The sequence below is a fragment of the Lipophrys pholis genome (assembly GCF_963383615.2).
Source record: "Lipophrys pholis genome assembly, chromosome: 11".
Classification (NCBI taxonomy): domain Eukaryota; kingdom Metazoa; phylum Chordata; class Actinopteri; order Blenniiformes; family Blenniidae; genus Lipophrys; species Lipophrys pholis.
In genome coordinates, this window is record NC_137631.1 from 14,706,026 (window position 1) to 14,724,498 (window position 18,473).

General features: G+C 43.7%; 2 protein-coding genes across 2 annotated transcripts; one reads left to right on the forward strand and one right to left on the reverse strand.

Annotated features, from left to right (window-relative positions):
- The first annotated feature begins 106 nt into the window (after nt 1–106).
- Nucleotides 107–8,997, forward strand: polg (polymerase (DNA directed), gamma). The gene is made up of 23 exons (XM_080474896.1): nt 107–140; nt 639–1,236; nt 1,333–1,528; nt 1,653–1,820; nt 1,935–2,081; nt 2,224–2,303; nt 2,404–2,586; nt 2,714–2,856; nt 2,991–3,114; nt 3,223–3,447; nt 3,586–3,703; nt 4,126–4,209; nt 4,351–4,461; nt 4,557–4,717; nt 4,806–4,859; nt 4,949–5,066; nt 5,382–5,517; nt 6,058–6,304; nt 6,402–6,524; nt 6,615–6,780; nt 7,125–7,333; nt 7,423–7,583; nt 8,188–8,997. Exons 2-23 carry the CDS (start codon nt 665–667, stop codon nt 8,250–8,252), a joined length of 3,591 nt encoding a protein of 1,196 aa, XP_080331022.1. The 5' UTR covers nt 107–140; nt 639–664; the 3' UTR covers nt 8,253–8,997.
- Nucleotides 7,854–18,395, reverse strand: fanci (FA complementation group I). The gene is made up of 37 exons (XM_080474895.1): nt 18,177–18,395; nt 17,992–18,064; nt 17,749–17,879; nt 17,485–17,638; nt 17,330–17,387; nt 17,148–17,189; nt 16,903–17,026; nt 16,724–16,809; nt 16,507–16,639; nt 16,344–16,421; nt 16,118–16,254; nt 15,437–15,617; nt 15,254–15,341; nt 15,003–15,133; nt 14,853–14,923; nt 14,609–14,723; nt 14,368–14,490; nt 14,134–14,202; nt 13,954–14,055; nt 13,683–13,865; nt 13,388–13,509; nt 13,126–13,287; nt 12,408–12,587; nt 11,497–11,663; nt 11,316–11,398; nt 10,832–10,948; nt 10,676–10,727; nt 10,356–10,483; nt 9,944–10,009; nt 9,739–9,835; nt 9,439–9,623; nt 9,298–9,354; nt 9,153–9,212; nt 8,997–9,071; nt 8,811–8,906; nt 8,612–8,713; nt 7,854–8,417 (listed from the first exon to the last, which is right to left on the reverse strand). The coding sequence occupies exons 1-37, from the start codon at nt 18,267–18,269 to the stop codon at nt 8,355–8,357; spliced, it is 3,984 nt and encodes a 1,327-aa protein (XP_080331021.1). The 5' UTR covers nt 18,270–18,395; the 3' UTR covers nt 7,854–8,354.
- Nucleotides 18,396–18,473: the final 78 nt, after the last annotated feature.

Here is an 18,473-nt window from a genome sequence, read left to right on the forward strand (position 1 = left end):
GTACCCATGCATTCTCCTGTATTGTCCGATCATTTCATTCTGAATAAAACAACTTTATGTTGGAGAGAGTCATCCAGACCACACGGTGGCGCGGGAGCTCTACTTTGTTATGTTTTTCTAACCCCGTGGGTAAGACTGAGGTAACTACAGTGTGCTGAGGAGTGACTTCAAATCTGTTTTTTGTATACTTTCTTTTTATCTAGCAGTAAGTTATGCATGTGACGGTGTCGTGTTCATAAGACGGCCTGGTTAGCATATCAAGAAAGTGAAATATTGGCGTTGATGAGCTTAACACATTAGCTTAGCCGCTAAGCGTCAATGTAAACACAGGTGATGCAGCAGCTACATTAATGTGGTGAAACTGATTTTCTCCTTCTGTGAAATGAAGCTGGCTATCAAGCAATGCTCCAGTAGTTGTCTTGTGTTGGTTTTAAAGTCAGGAGGTCACTTTTTAATGAGATTACCTTATCTGTGCATGGGACATGTCAAGCATATACACATCCTGGATTATCATATATGTTCTTTGTGGCCTCAGAACGTCAGGCATGGATTCAAATACCTAAATATATTTCAACTGGTTTAACACGTCATTGGATGTCATTTTTTTTTTTTTTTTTTGCTGTGTCCATCTCTTTCAGCTTCCTTGAGAAGTCCTGATGAGGTGATGCTGCATGTATTACGCTGCCCTCTGCGGAGGACTGTAGTCTCTCGACAATGGACGTGCCTGCACTCCTTTTACTCCACAGAACCCCGCTCGCTTCAGGGCGAGGACTCCACAGAGACCCGCCTGAACCCACTTAACATCCAGATGCTGTCCAGAAATCTCCACGAGCAGATCTTTCGGGGGCAGGAGCCAGAGTACAGAGAAGAAGATGTAGAACGCAGTATTGGGCACTTGCAGAGACACCAGCTGTGGGGGAAGGAAGCGTCACTCTTGCCTGCTGTTGAGCTCAAACTTCCACAAATGTATGGCAAAAACATTGATGAACACTTTCGCATCTTGGCCCAAAAACAGAGCCTCCCCTATCTTGAGGCTGCCAGCAAGCTGCAAAAAGCTGAACTACCACCGATGCCTCAGGAATGGAGCTGGGAGGTCGGATGGACTCGGTATGGGTCTGATGGAGACTGTCAGAAAGTTGATTTTCCAGAGGAATCTGCGCTCGTGTTTGACGTGGAAGTGTGCATAACAGAGGGACAGTGTCCCACTCTGGCTGTTGCCGTGTCCCCAACAAACTGGTGAGGACTTGCTTTCATTCTACTAATACTGCATACGAAAAGCATACCCGACATGTAAATGAAAAGCAGGTAGGTATTAATTGTCCTATTTGCTAGGTATTCCTGGTGCAGTAAACGCCTGATTGAGGAGAGATACACCTGGTCAAACCAGCTCACCCTTGCTGACCTCATCCCACTAGAGACACCATTTAACTCTGCGCGCCCTCCAGGGGGTCAGTGGAAGGAACGGCTTGTGGTGGGCCATAACGTCAGCTTTGATCGCTCTTTCATTAAGGAGCAGTATCTGCTAAAGGTTAGTATTCTGAAAAATCTATTCTCGACTTGGCTGCATGAGAGAAAAATGAAACTCTGGAGCAGACACAGTTCCTATTACACAATTAATTTTGCATATCAATGTATTGTCTTTCCCTTTTAAGGGTTCAAAGGTACGTTTCATAGACACAATGAGCTTGCACATGGCAATCTCGGGGCTGACGGGCTTCCAGCGCACACTGTGGATGGCCAACAAGTTTGGTAAAAAGAAGGGCCTTCAGGAGGTCAAGGCACATATCAAGAAAACTGGACAGAAAAGAGACGGACCAATGGTTTGTACTCTTTTTAACCATACTGTTCCTACAATATACATTCTGACTAATATTTGGCTTTTTGTGGAACCTTCCTAAGCATATCTTGGGTCTGTAATGGTGTTTTGATTATAGGTAGGCTCTTGGGACTGGGTAAACATCAGCAGCATTAACAATCTGACTGACGTCCATGCTCTGTATGTGGGAGGGCCGCCGCTGCAGAAAGAAGCCAGAGAGATATTTGTGAAGGGAAGCATGATGGATGTCAGGAACAACTTCCAGGTCAGAGGTTCAGAATGAAATGTTTCGTAAATTGTCAGTTAACTGTCGCTCTTGAGGGGGACATCCCAGGTTTTCTAGCCGTTTAGTATTTTCATGAGAAGTAGTTACACAAAAATAAATGTGCATTTGCTGCCACCTACAGGAGTTGATGAGATATTGCGCTATGGACGTTCTAGCGACACATGAGATCTTCACAGAGCAGCTCCCCCTTTTCATGGAGAGGTCACTAAAGCAATTCCAACAAATATGATTTAATAAAAACCCTAATAATTGTGTATTGTTCTTGTTTAATAATAATATTTCCTCCCCTGTGTTGTGTAAGGTGTCCTCATCCAGTGACATTTGCCGGGATGCTGGAAATGGGTGTGAGTTACCTGCCAGTTAATCAGAGCTGGAGACGATACCTTGAAGATTCTCAGGATGTTTATGAAGAGCTGGAGAGGGAGATGAAGAACTCTCTCATGACTTTAGCAGATGACGCCTGTCAGCTCCTTCAAGACGACAGGTACTGACCTGAACTCTACGGCATCGTGTCATTCAATGTTATACCTACAATAATGTGTTCAAAAGGAGTAGAAGTCTGTTTTTACAATGTGAAAAACAAACGTACGATTTCTGTTTATTTCTTGAAGATACAAAGACGATCCTTGGCTTTGGGACCTTGAGTGGGACGTGCAGGAGTTTAAGCAGAAGAAAGTTGCAACCAGCAAGAGGAAAAGTTCCAAAAAAGCAGCTGAAATGAAAGCTGCTACTCCTCTTCCGGAGAGGGAAGAAGGTGGATGCATATTTAGTTTTTCCATTGGCACATTTCTTTTTAAATCGGTGTTCAATTTGTGCAGTACCAAGTCATTGTGAGAAGGATAGTGATTAAACAACAGACAAGATCTTGTACACGAACTGTTACTTTAGACTCAGGTCCACCCACTGAGGAGGAGATGGCCGGCCCTTGCACCAGCAGACTGGCTGTTGAAAAGCTGAAGGAGACGGTGGACCGACTTCCAAAGAGAAGACAACATCTGCCAGGACATCCAGGGTGAGCTGACGACCAAACACCACTAAGCATTCCGGTATCGGTTTCCTCTTCCTGTTCCCCAAAACAGTGGCAACCAGTCCTTCTTCACCCCTTCACCTCGTCTTCCAGGTGGTATCGTAAGCTGTGTGAGAAGATGTCTGACGACGACAGCTGGTCACCTGGAGCCAGTCTCATCAGTCTGCAGATGAGACTAACCCCGAAGCTGATGGGTCTGACGTGGGACGGGTTCCCGCTGCATTACACCGAGAAACATGGGTGGGGATATCTGGTACCTGGACGCAGGGATAATTTGAATCTGCAGGAAGAAAACACAGGACCTGTCTGTCCACACAGGTACTTGATAGAGTTCAAACACAGTGAGAGCCAGTCTTATCACGACATGACAGTGTGACAATCATACATGACTGATGAACTGTTTTACCTGAGATTACAGTGTGGCACATGTAGTTAAAGCTGTGTTATGTTTTACAGAGAGATTGGGAATGTTCACAGGGAGTATTGTGAGCAGAATAATAAGGGACAGCCTGGAGATCTGGACTCCAGCCCTGCAGAGGACCTGAATTGGACAGACAGCACAGTATGGCAAAAGGTGCATTATTTATTTGTGGTGGGAAATGCCTCCAGTATTGTGGTGTTTGAATTTTGAACTTTTTTTTCAAAGTCACAACCTCTTTAAACCCTAAACAAACATGACATTTGCACAACTCACTCTTGCTTTTAAATGATATAAGAGATTTTCATGTATTTCAGTTAATCTTAATACTCAGACAAGCAGCTGTTGAATAAATCGTTATGATTTTATAAGGTGCATATTCACTTAATGTATTCTAAAATACAAAGCTGTGAAATTAAGAAAATTGGTTTTCAAGACTTGTAAGTTGTTCTGGGGGAAAAAAATGAAAAATGAACAACTCAAGTGTTATAGAAGATGGATAAATAGATAAATGAAAGTGCTGTTTATCTAAAAAAAAAAAAGTGTTGAAGACACATTTATTTCTCCTGCTGTGTAAGATGGAGGAGTTAAGTTCTCTGGAAAGGTTGTCAGAGGAAAATGGAATCAAGACAATGCAAAGTGTGCAGCGGAAGAAAAAGATGGTGAGCAAACTGTTTATGTATATATACTATCCTTACGTGTATAAATGAGTATTTCAGTCTTTGTTCTTTTACCAGATCTTGGTAATGTTGCGTTTTTATGTTTTAATTGTCAATGGTGTGCTTTGTGTTGTGCGTCGGCAGCCTGAAGACCTCCATCACGCGGAGGGTCAGAGTCATTGTCATCACCATGGAAATGGCCCGTACAATGATGTCGATATTCCAGGTTGCTGGTTTTTTAAATTACCGCACAAGGTGAAGACAAGTTGCTTTGTTTGTACTGAATGATCTGGATCCGCCGCATGTCGCACCATTGCTTTCACAGATTGACTGGAAGTTTCTGTTACCAGGATGGCAATCACAACAACGTCGGCAGCCCGTTCTCTAAAGACTTCCTGGCTAAAATGGAGGACGGCACTCTTCGAGCAGGAAGAGGCGGCACGAACGCCACGCGAGCTCTGGAGATCAACAAGATGATGTCCTTCTGGAGGAATGCCCAAAAACGTATCAGGTGACCATCACTTTCCACATTAGAGTTATTCAAGATGACGTTATTGAAGCTAAAAATGTTGCATGCATATTTATTTTTTTCGGATCAGTTCTCAGATGGTGCTGTGGCTCAGAAAGGGAGAGCTTCCTCGTATTGTCAGCAGGTATATTAAAAGTAATTCTGTCACTAGTTATGTCGTTAAGCAGAGATGTGTCATTGCTGGATGTGACAGTCTTGTCGGTCTTTCAAAAGGCACAAAGAGTTTGAGGAGGAGGGTCAGTACGGTGCCATCCTACCTCAAGTTGTCACTGCTGGAACAGTGACGCGTCGATCAGTGGAGCCAACGTGGCTGACCGCCAGCAATGCTCGGGTAGGACCCCTCAGTACGGACCGTCTGAAATCACTGAGGTCACTCCCAGTCTGGACGACTTCAGGGGGAGGAGATAAATAAAAAAAGAAATAAAAAATCGATCTAAATGCATCTTCAGTGTTATGGTCCGCTTTTCTTAATGAAACTGCTTTGTTTTTGAAATGTGATTTTCACTTCACTCTCAATGTTTCCCCTTTGCACTTGAAATGTTAAATTCTTTTAAAACTTATATACTTGGTATGACTCTAATTTACTTTATGATGTACTTTATTACTTCTTTTTTGCACACTCTTTCGGAACATTTCGTGTTGTCAGCGGGATCGGGTGGGCAGTGAGCTGAAGGCGATGGTGCAGGTACCGCCTGGATATCACCTGGTGGGGGCGGACGTCGACTCTCAGGAGTTGTGGATTGCTGCTGTGCTCGGAGAGGCTCACTTCGCTGGCATGCACGGTGAAAGATTTTCCTTTGCCTCTTGTTCATTTCTGGATATTATATATAAGGACGGAGGTATGCATAATGCTGTAGGTTGTGGATATGGTTGTATGCAAACATGTATGTTCATGTATTTATGTACGTATGCATTTTCATAGGTGGACATGTGTGTAAGTTTATATCCTGTATAGAAATGAAGGTTAGGCTTTGTTTGGCTCACCAATTATTTCAGGGAATGAAACAAATGTATTAGGATTCCGAAACCGTTGACAGAAGCTTTAATGGAGGAAGCTTTGCTTCTTCCTGCTCCTTGTCAGACATAATTACCCTTTGTGTGCGGATGTGGTATGAGTTAGTTTATATACATCATAAGCTATAAGGCTATGGGTACTTAATAGATGAAATGTGCTTAAAATTGTGTACATATGTTTTAAAAATGGTTTGATTTATATGTCTGAAATAAAATAAATAATCCTCATCATCCTCAAGGACATAGTTTTTGTATTGTACCCAGAAGCCTATGACGGTAACTGTTAATTTAATGTTTCTGTGCTGCAGGTTGCACGGCATTTGGCTGGATGACCCTCCAAGGAAAAAAGAGTCAGGGCACAGACCTGCACAGCCGCACTGCAGATGCTGTGGGGATCAGCCGAGATCATGCCAAGGTCTTCAATTATGGCCGCATATATGGTGCTGGACAACCTTTTGCTGAGAGACTATTGATGCAGTTCAACCACCGCCTCAGCCAGGAAGAAGCGGCCAGTAAGGCCCGGCAGATGTATGCCTTAACGAAAGGTTTACGCAGGTAAGTTTTAAGAAGTGTCATGGTTTTTGTGACCGAGTTGGGATTTAATGTTTAGTGAGATGATAATTGTGACTTCTGTTCCTGCCTTATTTGACAGATACCATCTGTCAGAGGACGGCGAGTGGCTGGTCAAAGAGCTGGATATCGACGTGCAGAGGGAGGAAGACGGAAGCGTCTCTCTACAAGAACTGCGAAGGATCACAAGACTGGCCTCACAGTGGTGGGGCGACATTTCAAATGATAGCCTACAATCCATTATAACCTCTACTATTTGTCTGTTTTGAAATATTCTGCCACATTTTCCCCTCAGCCGGCGAAAGAGGTGGGACATTGTTGGGAAGCGCGTGTGGACCGGAGGTACGGAGTCGGACATGTTCAACAAACTGGAGAGAATTGCTCAGTCAGCCCAGCCAGCCACTCCTGTTCTCGGCTGCAGGATTAGCAGAGCTCTGGAGCCCGGTGCTGTTAAAGATGAGGTGAGACGTAGCGACTCATCTGCAGTTTGATGTGTCAGAATGTTCTTATACAAGACAATGAACCTCAACGCAGCCATGGGCGTGTAAGTTTGTGTGGAAATAGGTGAACATGACTTAGGTTTAAAACACATAAAAGTGTTACAGTACTTAAGTGAACTCCATCCATTTACCAACTATGTTGTTTTTGTACTATTTCAGCTGTGGAAAGTTATTGTAAAATAGATTTTTTTATATTAAATGTAATTATGTGTTTTTAATCAATTATATAGGTTTTTCAGAAGTTATTGCTAATCATTTTGCAGTGGCTGAGAATACAGGTGATCCATATTTATTTGTTCTGTCAGTTCATCACCAGTCGAGTCAACTGGGTTGTCCAGAGCTCTGCAGTCGACTATCTCCATCTGATGTTGGTGGCCATGAAGTGGCTGTTCGAGGAGCACAACATCGACGGCCGTTTCTGCATCAGCATCCACGATGAGGTGCGGTACCTGGTCTGCAGCGAAGACCGTTACCGAGCCGCGCTGGCACTTCAGATCACAAACCTGCTGACGAGGTCCGCTTACGGCCGAGTTGTCCTTGTCAAAAATGTTCCCGATGTAGTTGTCAGCTTTTTGCAGATTGAGCCGTTTTTGCTCCCTGCAGGAGCGTGTTCGCACACGCGTTGGGGATGCAGGACCTTCCTCAGTCGGTGGCGTTCTTCAGTGCAGTCGACATTGACCAGTGCCTGAGGAAGGAGGTCACCATGGACTGTGTGACTCCCTCCAATCCCACCGGTATGGAACGGCGCTACGGCCTGCCACCTGGTGAGTTCTCCACAACCACATCCAGCATAGAGCCGGCACACAAGACAAGACGTTGTCTTGTAACGAGGAATTGAACTCTCACCTCAGTCTAAATTTAAGTAACTCGAGCAGCTCTTGGATCTCTGTAGTAGCTTCACCAACTTAGATTTAAATAGACAATTTTTCAATAGAAGCTTTTGCTTTTATGTCTCTTAGTTTTCAAAAGTTGTACTAGATGTCACATCTAAACACAATGATTACTTCAAGAGTAAATCATTAAAGTCATGAATTGTGGAGCCGTGCATTTAATATTTTTATATCAGAAAGTTGAGACAAAAAAAATTACCACGTCTGACTGAGTGAAAGAAAAGAAAATGAACACAAAACCTCTGGAGAAGTTCTGCTCTAAATGTCTTACAGATTCCATGATATGATCCACTTCTTCTCTTTGTAACCAAGTAGTCATGAAGAAGGCTCAAGCTAAATACTTTATAACAACAACTTAAATGTCAGTTTAGTAGAACTGCATGTGTTTGTAGAAGTACATTTAAAAGACATATTTCTTTTGCATAAAGTGAACCATTGGAACTCAAACATTTAAACAAAGTGTGCAAACTTTCCTTAGGCGAGGCCGTGGACATCTACCAAATCATTAACATCACCAGAGGCTCTCTGAACAAAGGAAGATGACAGGATGACAGCAGTTTAACATCACGGAGGGGTTTCGAACGGACTGCTGGGTGAATTCTGATCGGCTGGTTTGAGTTTAAATGAGTGGAGTTGTGCATCAGCTCACTGTTTCCTCTTCTTGCGTTTGGGTTCTTGTGTCTCCTCTGCATCCTGTGAGTCTGCGGGCTGAGAAGTGGAAAAACAAGAGACCACAGAGCAATCAGAGACACAGTTATTATCATCACACTCACAACCATGAAGAAAATATTTCAGCCACGTTCACCAAAAGGAGGAAACACTTCCAGCACTGATACAGTTAAATACTAATCCCCAAAAGAGGAACAGTGTTAAAGACGGTAAGGGTCTGAGCTGGAACGGACCTCCTGACTGTCGTCCTGCTCTCGCAGGGCCGCGTCCAGAGTACTGGGGTTGATGCGGAAATCTCTTGAAGTGCTCAGCTTCATGTGCTGCATCAGGTTAACCTGAACCAACACAGAGAGGTGTGGGTGAAACGTTCAATGAACCTTTTTGTTGTGGTTGAGTATTGCCTGAAGCTTTTGTAGTTCAGCCGACACCAACCTTTGATTTCTTTGAGAGAGTGATGAGAAACTTCTCATACTGTTCGATACTGAAGATCAAGTTGGGGATGGCTTTGGTGTCACGCTGAAGTTTTGCCTGAATGGGTTCATTAAAGCAGATTTGTTTAAATTTGAGACTTGTGTATAATTGTTTTCCATAACATTTATAAAAGATAAACACCCTTACTGAGGCAACAGTGTTAACTTCATTCTTCCTCTTTTTCTTCTTGTCATCTGATCCTCCGCCACTGAACTCTGCAGCCTTGACAGAAGAAAATAGTCTTGAAAGCGAAACACTTGATGAGGGGAAAGTTACATGCAAAGCCAAACTTCACCGCTGTACCTGTGCATAGGTGATGAAAGCGTAGCACTGTGGCGTCAGGTGGGAACCCGATAATTTCACCTGCACATAAGTGATCAAGTTACTGTGACAATAATACTAAAAGCCTCAAACGAACAACAAAAAAATAAATCTACTTTAGTCTTACCAGCTTCTCAAAGCGAGCTGGAAGAGCTCCATGCTGGCTGCCACACACTTGAATGTACTGAAATACACGAGGGAAGAAGACATCGGACTAAAATGCATCGGCTGCCTTCTCACTGAAATAAGCGAAGGAAGAAACACGCACATATTTAACCAGGGTGGTGAGGATGGTGTAGGTGCGTGTCAGGACTTTCAGCAGCGTGATGGTGGAGTTTCCCAAGGGAAGAGCCGTCTGCACCAGTTCGTTTAACGCCGTCAGCAGGGTGCCGAGCTGCAGAGCCACCGCCTTCTGCACCGGATCCTGCTGGATGGCGCCCTGCGTGGCCTCAGCTGCAACGCCAGGACAGAAGTTTAGTGCCGCCCTCTAACAAATGCCTCTCTCCCCTCGTCCGATCTCAACTCGCTGCATCAATCCAGCCGAGTATAAGTGCAAAGGGCTTCTCACCAGCGTCCGATTTGTCAGAGGCTGCCAGACTTTTCTGTCTGGCAATAAGCCAATCCACTTCGTCAAGCACCCTGTCAGCCTGAGACAGGACCAGCAGCTGGGACAAGAGATTAAAATGATAAAGGTGAGTGCGGCGAGAAAAACACTACGGGGCGTATGTGCCGTGGCAGACCTCAGGGCGGTGCCAGGAAAACCCAACACTCACTGTTGCTGTAGCAGCAGTCTTCATGTTGACGATGGCAAAATGAGACTGTTTCTCCACCTCCACGTCCTAATTGTAGAGGAGGAAAAAGCAGAATAAAAGAAATTGCTGCATTAACAAGTCCACTCTATTTTATTTGTTCAAACGCATTAAGACAGGACAGAAAATAGAATCCTTCAAATGCACTGTTTTTAATGCCACAATATGTGACCTGTGCCAATTTCATATAAATTCCTTGCAGTAAAGAAAATAATAGGGACGTAAAATTCAACAGTGTGAAAATAAATCGAATACTATGGCTCATCTTTACATGAATTGAGGTCGTGTGTGCCAAGTGAGCAAATTATTCATCTGCAATTGTATCTCCATGATATGCCGATGCACTGCTCGGTCTCTGGAAACTTGAAAAAGTTACCTGATCAATGTCTCCCAGATGGCTGTGAATGTCTTGGCAGAGCTCCAGCAGCAGGCTCACGGGACTCTTGTAGAGCACATGAAGGCTGAAGAGAAGTGAGAGCTGCCCCCGTGAGAATGCAGTATCATCTGGAAGAGTAAAGAAAGTTCTTTTTAGAACACACATGACTGTGCCTAGCAAAAGAGCAAAGAGATTCGGAATAAGAGAGATGAGCAACTTTATTAGAGAGGCTACTTTATTTGTGCTCCTCATTATGATCAGAGAGACAAATTGTAACATTATATAGCAATGTATGAAAACCTCAGCTTGAGGTCACTCACCAAAACTGGTTTCTTTGCAGATTTTCACCGTCCATGTGATCATCTGAACAAACTGTTGGATATATGCAGAAGCGTTAAAAGAATACAACCCCCCCCCCCCCCCCCCCCCCCCCCAAAAAGAAATGTCTTCCCCGAATGAGACGAGGGTTCACGTACCTGTTGGGAGGAGGGGTTCAGTTGGCGTGCGAGCACGCTCAAGATGTTGACAAGCAGCTGAGCTTCTTTGCTGTTAAAGCTGTCCTCACCTGCAGTTAGGTGGGAGAACAGCGCTCTCTTTGACGGGAAAGGAAAAACGTGTTATATTGAATCTGCTCTTGCCCGTTCGGAATAATTTCAATTCAAGCACTTTACCGTCACTACACGTACGATCACTATTGCTTCTGTACAAGTAAACCGGAACAAAACGGAAACCGTTAAAATAAAACAGCCACCAATGCTTTTGGTTGGTGGAAATAGACAAATGGACAATTCAGTAGGGGTAAACACAAGACGGAGGAGGTAGTGTCCTGGAAAGGAGTCGTAATGATGTGGTCTATTGTAGTATTTTGTGCAGAGGTTTACATTCTACATTGCACATGAACTCCGTGCTAGAATAGGTGTTCAGAGGCCCTGAGATGTAATCATGTCTACACAGACACACCTGAAACTGCCGGATGTAACAGTAGTTCATCTCTGAAACGCTGCCGTCATTTTGCCTGCCATCATTATCATCATCTGCGATATCTGTAAGGAAAAAAAACGAAAAAAAAAAGACATGCAATATGTTGAATTCCAGCATATTTTGCAAAATCCAATCGACTATTTTACAGTTCATGTCTGACCCATGGTGGAGAGCAGCTGAGTCATCTTGTCAGGGCAGCGCTGCTGGCAGGTTGAGAAGATCCTGAGCAGACCCTCCAAACAAAGCTGAGACATGCTGCTGTGCTTCTCCTTCTTCGCCGCCTCCTCCACCACACCAGGGCTGTTTGAGTAGCGCCACATCAGCACACTGGGACAGCAATTAGATAAAAGGGAAGTGAGCGCTCCAAAGGCTCACTGAGAATAAAAACTGGTGTGAACAAAAACTAAAGCAGTCTTCGCTTGCGGTGGCAAAAATGTTGCACCGAGAGACGAGACAGCAGTTGTGACTTGTACATAACTTCCATAACGATGCAGTGCATTGGGCTAACTGCAACACATTACATCATATTAGATTATTGCAGTGGTATTTGTTTTACTAGCTATAAACTCAAACTCCAGAATTTGTATCAAAGGTTTAAAAACAGCAATAGGAATTCCTAAATTGTGCAGTTAGTTACAGTCTGTCGCAAAACATCCATCATATCAGGTATTTGATCTGTTTGTTGGTTAAGATGGATTTCAGTCAAACAAATTTCACGAACGTTCAATTGGAGGTGAAAAGCATGCTTGCCCCTTGTTAAAGAAATGCTTTGCAAACCAAGTCGATCTGCTTGTTTGGGGAACATCAGCGATCATATGACAGCATTAAGACTTCCACAAACGAAATACACAAATACAGTTATTTTCAAGATCTTTAAGATGGCGGCGCCCAGGTCAGCCGCAGCTGCAGTGATTATTATATTTCAGTTGGACCTGAGCCAACTGCAACAAAATTATTAATATTAATGAGAATTGAAATGACCAATAAATGACCAATAAATCTATCTATCTATCGTACAACACAAATGTGAATACAGCAAAAGCGGCGCTATTCATTCCAAGAGATTTTAACCTTGTCATGTCACAGAGGAAGCGGAAGGTTTTTTCTGCGCTCTGTCCGTCTGGACCGTCTGTGTGTCCCGATTCTTCCAGCTGTTGGATCTTCTGGACGGCCACACTGACTGCATAGCGCTGAAATTCTCCACTTGAGCGAAGCACAGACAGAGCCTCCTCTCTGCTCTGAGAATCGTCTCTAGAAAAAAGAAAAACAGTTCCCTTGAATGTATTAGTACTTCCCTGTTGCATGTCTGCAAACTATTTTTAGTTTAGAAAATTTTATTATTTTCAATGAATTCTTGGAATTGGAAACGATTTTAATTCAATTTTCTGAAACTAATTTCAGAACGTGTGAAGTACATCAAGTGCAGATATACAGAGCTTATCAAGTGTAATGAGACGGGATCCCTGTTGTAGGAGCCAAATGAGGGTTATTGGTATGGCCACTGGGTGGCGCTCTGGGTCTATAAGGGAAGGTTTCTTGACGTGGGCAGGTGTACGCTGTACATGTTTTGACTGCTGTAAACGCTGTGATATGCCGTCTTGTCTGCTGTATTTGAATGGTGTTGTGGAACTACTGGAAAGGCCAGTTGATGTATTTTCTTTTTACGATTGGTGTTGCATGAAGAAGCAATGTATGACCATTCTTGAACATCAGGCGACAATCGGAGTGGTATGCAGAGAACCAAACAGCATGTCAGCCATGCCAAACTGTGGTCCTTCACTCAATTTACCTGAAGAGCGCAGTGACGAGGGTGGAAACAAAACCCATAGTGAGCAAACTGCGGGCCGTTTTGTTTGAGGGTGCTCGACCTTTTCCAGATTTCTCCTTCAAGATCTCAGCCAGCTTGTGATAGCAATTAAACAGCTGAAGAAGCTCCTCAAAGCTGTTTTTGCTGAAGGACACAGAAACAAATGCATCAATTACAAAAAAAAGAAAAAACACTTCTGAACACGGCTGTGAAATCTTCCATAAAACGAGGAGATGTGTGCTACCTGTAGTTGGCTTTGTTGAAGTTGTACTCCATGAGGACCTCATATAGCCCCATCACCAGCACAGCATAGATGTTATTCTTCACTCCAACACCGGACCCAAGTGAAAACTCTGCTGACTTATCCTGAGAACCACAGAGAAAGTGGAAAAAAAAAATTGAGGCAATATTTCCAGTGCTCCAACTTTATAAACTAAAAAGCGCATCGATACCAACTGTGAAAGCAGTCCACCTACTACTTTGTGTCCCTTTTTTTTTTTTTTTTTTTTTAAATACATGTGTTTCTTGTAAATACATACCAGCTCGAAGTCTTCCAGCTCACTCTTGATCATGCGCCTTGTCATGCTCTCCAAAATTGTGTGCAAGTCGGACTGATATCCGTCCTCCTCTTCATCATCGCTGCCATCAGCATCAGGATTGGCTGACTTTTGCATGTTTTGCAGACACAGCAAACACTGCACAGTACAGCTCACCAGATGTGCCTGAAATTGAATAAATACTTTTTCTAGCATACCAGCACGGCTAAAACACAGCTGCAGAAATAGATCCATACTGTGCAGATGGGAGTACCAGAGGCTCCTGGAGAAAGACTTGGTCTCCCTGAGCAGTGATGCACGGCTCTAGTTTCACCGGGGGCAGGAGGTCTTGCTCAGGTTCATAGTATCTTTTCAGCTGGAGACACAAAGACTTGAAATGCACCTCTCAGGCCCACAACTATACGAAACACACCATGTACGGGTGCAGACATACCTGTGAGATGAGAGTCTGCATGATGGAGCTCGCGAGTTGAGAATTGCGACGAAGGACGTCATAGAAACCCTGAAGAGTGTTACAACAAATCACACTCCAGGACATTTTAACATAAAGTCCTAACTGTGGTGTACAAAGTTAATAAAGCACGTGTTTCCTCAGCTTAGGGAGGAGCAATCTGACCAGTATGTTTCAAATAAGCCCATGAACGTGACAGATAGGAAAATGTCTGACCTCGTAGAGCATGAGGCGCACGTCAGCCTGTTGGCCAAGGCAGCGACGCAGGCTGCTGAGGATCTCCAGGCAGAACGCCTCGTTTGCAGCAGAGTTGTACCGAGAGTGAACATCTACTTGCACCTATTGCCGAGGTTCAAAGAAGAGCGAAATTGCTGACTCGATCCAGCAACAGGCATTCCAAAAGCTCCCTTGTTACAAATGCATACAGGCCGTGTGCAGATGTGGACTGAAAGTGTACCTGGCTGGAAGACATGGCCTGGCTGCACTGACTGGAAGCCAAGCTGCCCAACACTTTGAAGTTCTTGAGCAGCAACAAGAAACCAGTCACTGCAGACTTCCTGCCCTCCAAATGGCTAGTGAATAGAAAACAGTGATGAGAAATTAATTTAGCAGCAAAACTCTGCTTACAAGGCGTTCTTTCCTAACCAAGGCCACGGCTGTCCATACTCAAAAGCATTGTATAAAAGCATATCAGTGTTTACCTGGAAAACATGGCTTTGCGAAGAACTAAAATTAAGGCGTCTTTCAGGGACATGCTGACCTTGAGAAGAGGCTGGAGAATCAGAGAAGATCTGGTTAGGCAACAAAGACCTCTAGAATGTGCACATGGCTCCCTCTCTGTGTGGAACTACCTGAATGGCTTTCAGTAGACCTTGAACTGTGGACAAGGGCAGGTATGACAAGTGGTCAAATGTCTCCGTCAGCTTGCAGGATGACTCCAAAAGGATCATGGGAGCAGAGATCACAATGTCAGAAAATAGTTCTGAGACAAAACCAAAAAAAAAAAAAAAAAGAAAAAAGAGGATGTAGTTACTAAACTATGTCAAATTAACCTTTAGATGCATCTCACTGACAGCAAAATGTAACTGTTGTAATGTCCTACCTAAGTAATGATTGACTGGTGAGGCTGACTTTGCGACCAGTCGATTCAAGACCTGCTCCAGTATCTCACTTCTGATTGGTTCGTGCACCTGTGGCGGACCAACACAAACACAGCAGCATAAACATGTTATCGGTGCGTATCGGTCATTTACCGCGTGGTAATCAGATGAAAACGAAGCGTTACCTTGAAGCCCTGAAGGAGCACCTGTCCTCCGAGCTTACACGCCAGTTGAGTCGGGGTCCGGGCTACAGTAACAGACGCGTCTGTTGCTTTGCCAAACGGTCCAGGTTTGGGTCCAAACGTGTCCATGAGGAAGAAGCCCAGCTGCACCAGTCCTTGAGTGACATGGTCCCATCCAAACACACTAAGAAGGTGGAGAGATGCAATCCACATGAGCCGATCCAATTCTAAAATCATGTTTGTGTGAACAAGAGTTTAGATCATTTCAGCTTTTATTACTAGAAGCACTGAAAGACCCTGAATATTAAACACAACTTAAATCAGCAAAATCCGGATTTTATCAATTCAAGATTAGACCGGCAGGATTTCAGTTTATATAACTACAATTCATAATGATTGAAACATTTAATTGATATTTTCTCCGCAGAGCTGAAATGCAGTTACAACAAATTAAAGATATTATATGAATTTTTAGGGAATTTCACTGTAAAGACTTGTATTTTTCCACAATCACAGATAAAAATACAACCATCACTTTGAAGGTTTTATGAAAAACATCAACTATCTTATCTGACCAGTACAGGGTGTACCCTGAACCCGACCCATAGTCAGCTGGAATTGGCTACGACGGACCAAGATATAAGCGGTAAAAGAAAATGAATGGAAATAACTTTTCACTCTGACCTGTTCTTCACCGCGTCCACTATCATTTGAGCCACACTACGGTGTCTTGGCACGATGTCCTGCAAGAACTTGGAGCCCTGCTGCAGCTGACCATCCTTGAAGCTCTTGATGATTGCCCCTTTCAAAAGGTCGAACACCTACTCAAAACAGAAAAATGAAGAAAAAATGTGTGCACAAGTAAAATACAGTGAAACAAGAGCCAAACAAGTATGGAAAGGACAGTCACCTGCTCTTCGTAACGCTGGATACGAGCCACAGAGAGCAACAGGGCCGCACTGAAAGGACACAGATCCCCATAGGATGTCTGCAGAAGTGCAATCAAGATTTACGGTACGGAAGACGTTGCGAATCCCATTGAAATGTGAAAAAAAACATATATATTTTAGAACCTTGAAGCTTTTCAGGAATTCTCTTCCAAGCTCATGGTTGAGTCGTATGGCAAAGACTATGTGGAGAATGACAGTGCCCTCCACGTGTCTGAGCTGGTCCTGTGGAATCGACTGAACCTCTAGGTCCAGGCTCCTGAGGAAGAGACAGCAAAGAGAAACTATCAGTGAAATCCAGAGTGAGCAATGTATTGCAAAATTCTGTGTTTAAATCACTCACTCTCCGTGTTTCTGCTCCTCCTCCTGGCGAACGTCTTGCTCTTTAAAAAAAGTGATGATTCCATCCAATACTTGTCTCTTACAACCCTGGAAGAGAGCATGACCAACATTCACTTAATTACATAAAAGAGAGAACATTGATTGCCATAGCCTCAAGTCAGCATGATGTTTGACACTCACCTTTGCCGATAGCAGAAGCAGCTGGTAAACTAATGGAGGGATCTCCTGCAAATCTAGCTTGGTGAACATTCGCAGTGCTTTCTCCACCACAAACTGCAGCTCCTCCGATGACAAGGGAACATCTCTACAATGAAGCATTTCACAGACATAAACAAAAAAGGCAAAAGTAGAAATGGGAGAATGCTGGCATAATGTAACTGAACTGTGTCAGAGCATTTCATTGGTCTTTGAATAAAAGATATTACCTGAACATGGTGGTCAAGTGGATAACACACTGAGGGTCCCATCTGCGTAAAATCAAGAAAAAAACAAACATACGGCAACGAGAATTTGTAATACCCTAAACATCCAGTAAAAGGGAGTACAATGCTGTCCAGCAATCTCTCAAATGTACTGTAGTGTTACTTAAAGCCTGACGTGTCCTCACCTGCTTGAGCAGAGGGTGTTAATCAGCTGTTTTTTGTATTCTTCACCACTGAGTTCCCCTAAGAAACATAAAACAATTTAATCTTTAAAAAAAAGGGGGGCACCTTGCGGATGATAACATTTACGTATTTGGAGGGGCTTTGAGACGTGGGTTACCTTTGCCATAAGACAAGGCTTCACAGGCTGTAAGTGCAGTGAGGACCGTGGGAAACAGCTCCAAGGATTTCCCAATGCCTTTTTTCCCACCTTTGATGGCATCGACAAAAAGAGATGCCAATTGTATGAGCGATGGCCCGGACAGCGTATGCGTCTGTGTTTACAACCGAGAAGGCAAAGAGAATTAGACACACTGAACACATGAATGAAAAGCAAAACTCAGCACAGTGCAATATGTTCAGACGTGCCTGATGTTGATTTTACCTCCAGCATCAGCAGTCCAATAATATCAGCAACCACATCAGCCTGAAGGTCCCCGGACTCACACAGAGGGATGAGATGCTCGTACAGCATCAGTCTGCGTTTTGATCCTTCACTGGTGCTGGCTGGAGAGCCTAAACAAACAAGACTCAAATAAGGCTTTACATGTCCATACATCAAATATACCTTCCATGATTTCTACGAGAGATCTGCCTCTTCAACACAGTGACACCTGAGTATACATACCTTTAAATATGCCTTTTATCACGGCACTGACCTTCTTGCCCTTTAGTGAACTGTTGGTGACGACAGCGAGGAGCTGGAAAACAGGTAAACAAAGAGCAAAAAACAAACAAACAAACAAAAACACGTTATTATAGGTTAGCACATCTGGAATTACTACACTGATTATAGTAATTAAAGAAACTTACTTGATCATTTGAAAGAGAGGACAAGTACTTCTGAAGCTCAGTAGTGGTGTCTTCACCTGACAGTGAGACGATTTTATCCAGTGCTGCCATCATGATCCAGATAGCGAGCTCAGCTGTGTCCTTACTTTCACTTCGTTTCGTTTATTTCAACAGTTTAGTCCATAAAACTAATACATGTCTGTCGCGTCGCTTTCATAACATTTAGAAAAGTTCCCGCGTGCAGCCTTTTCCGGTTTTGCTTCATGGTTGCCATGTTTGACTCATACAGTCGATCTATTTACCTACATTCAGTGAGGG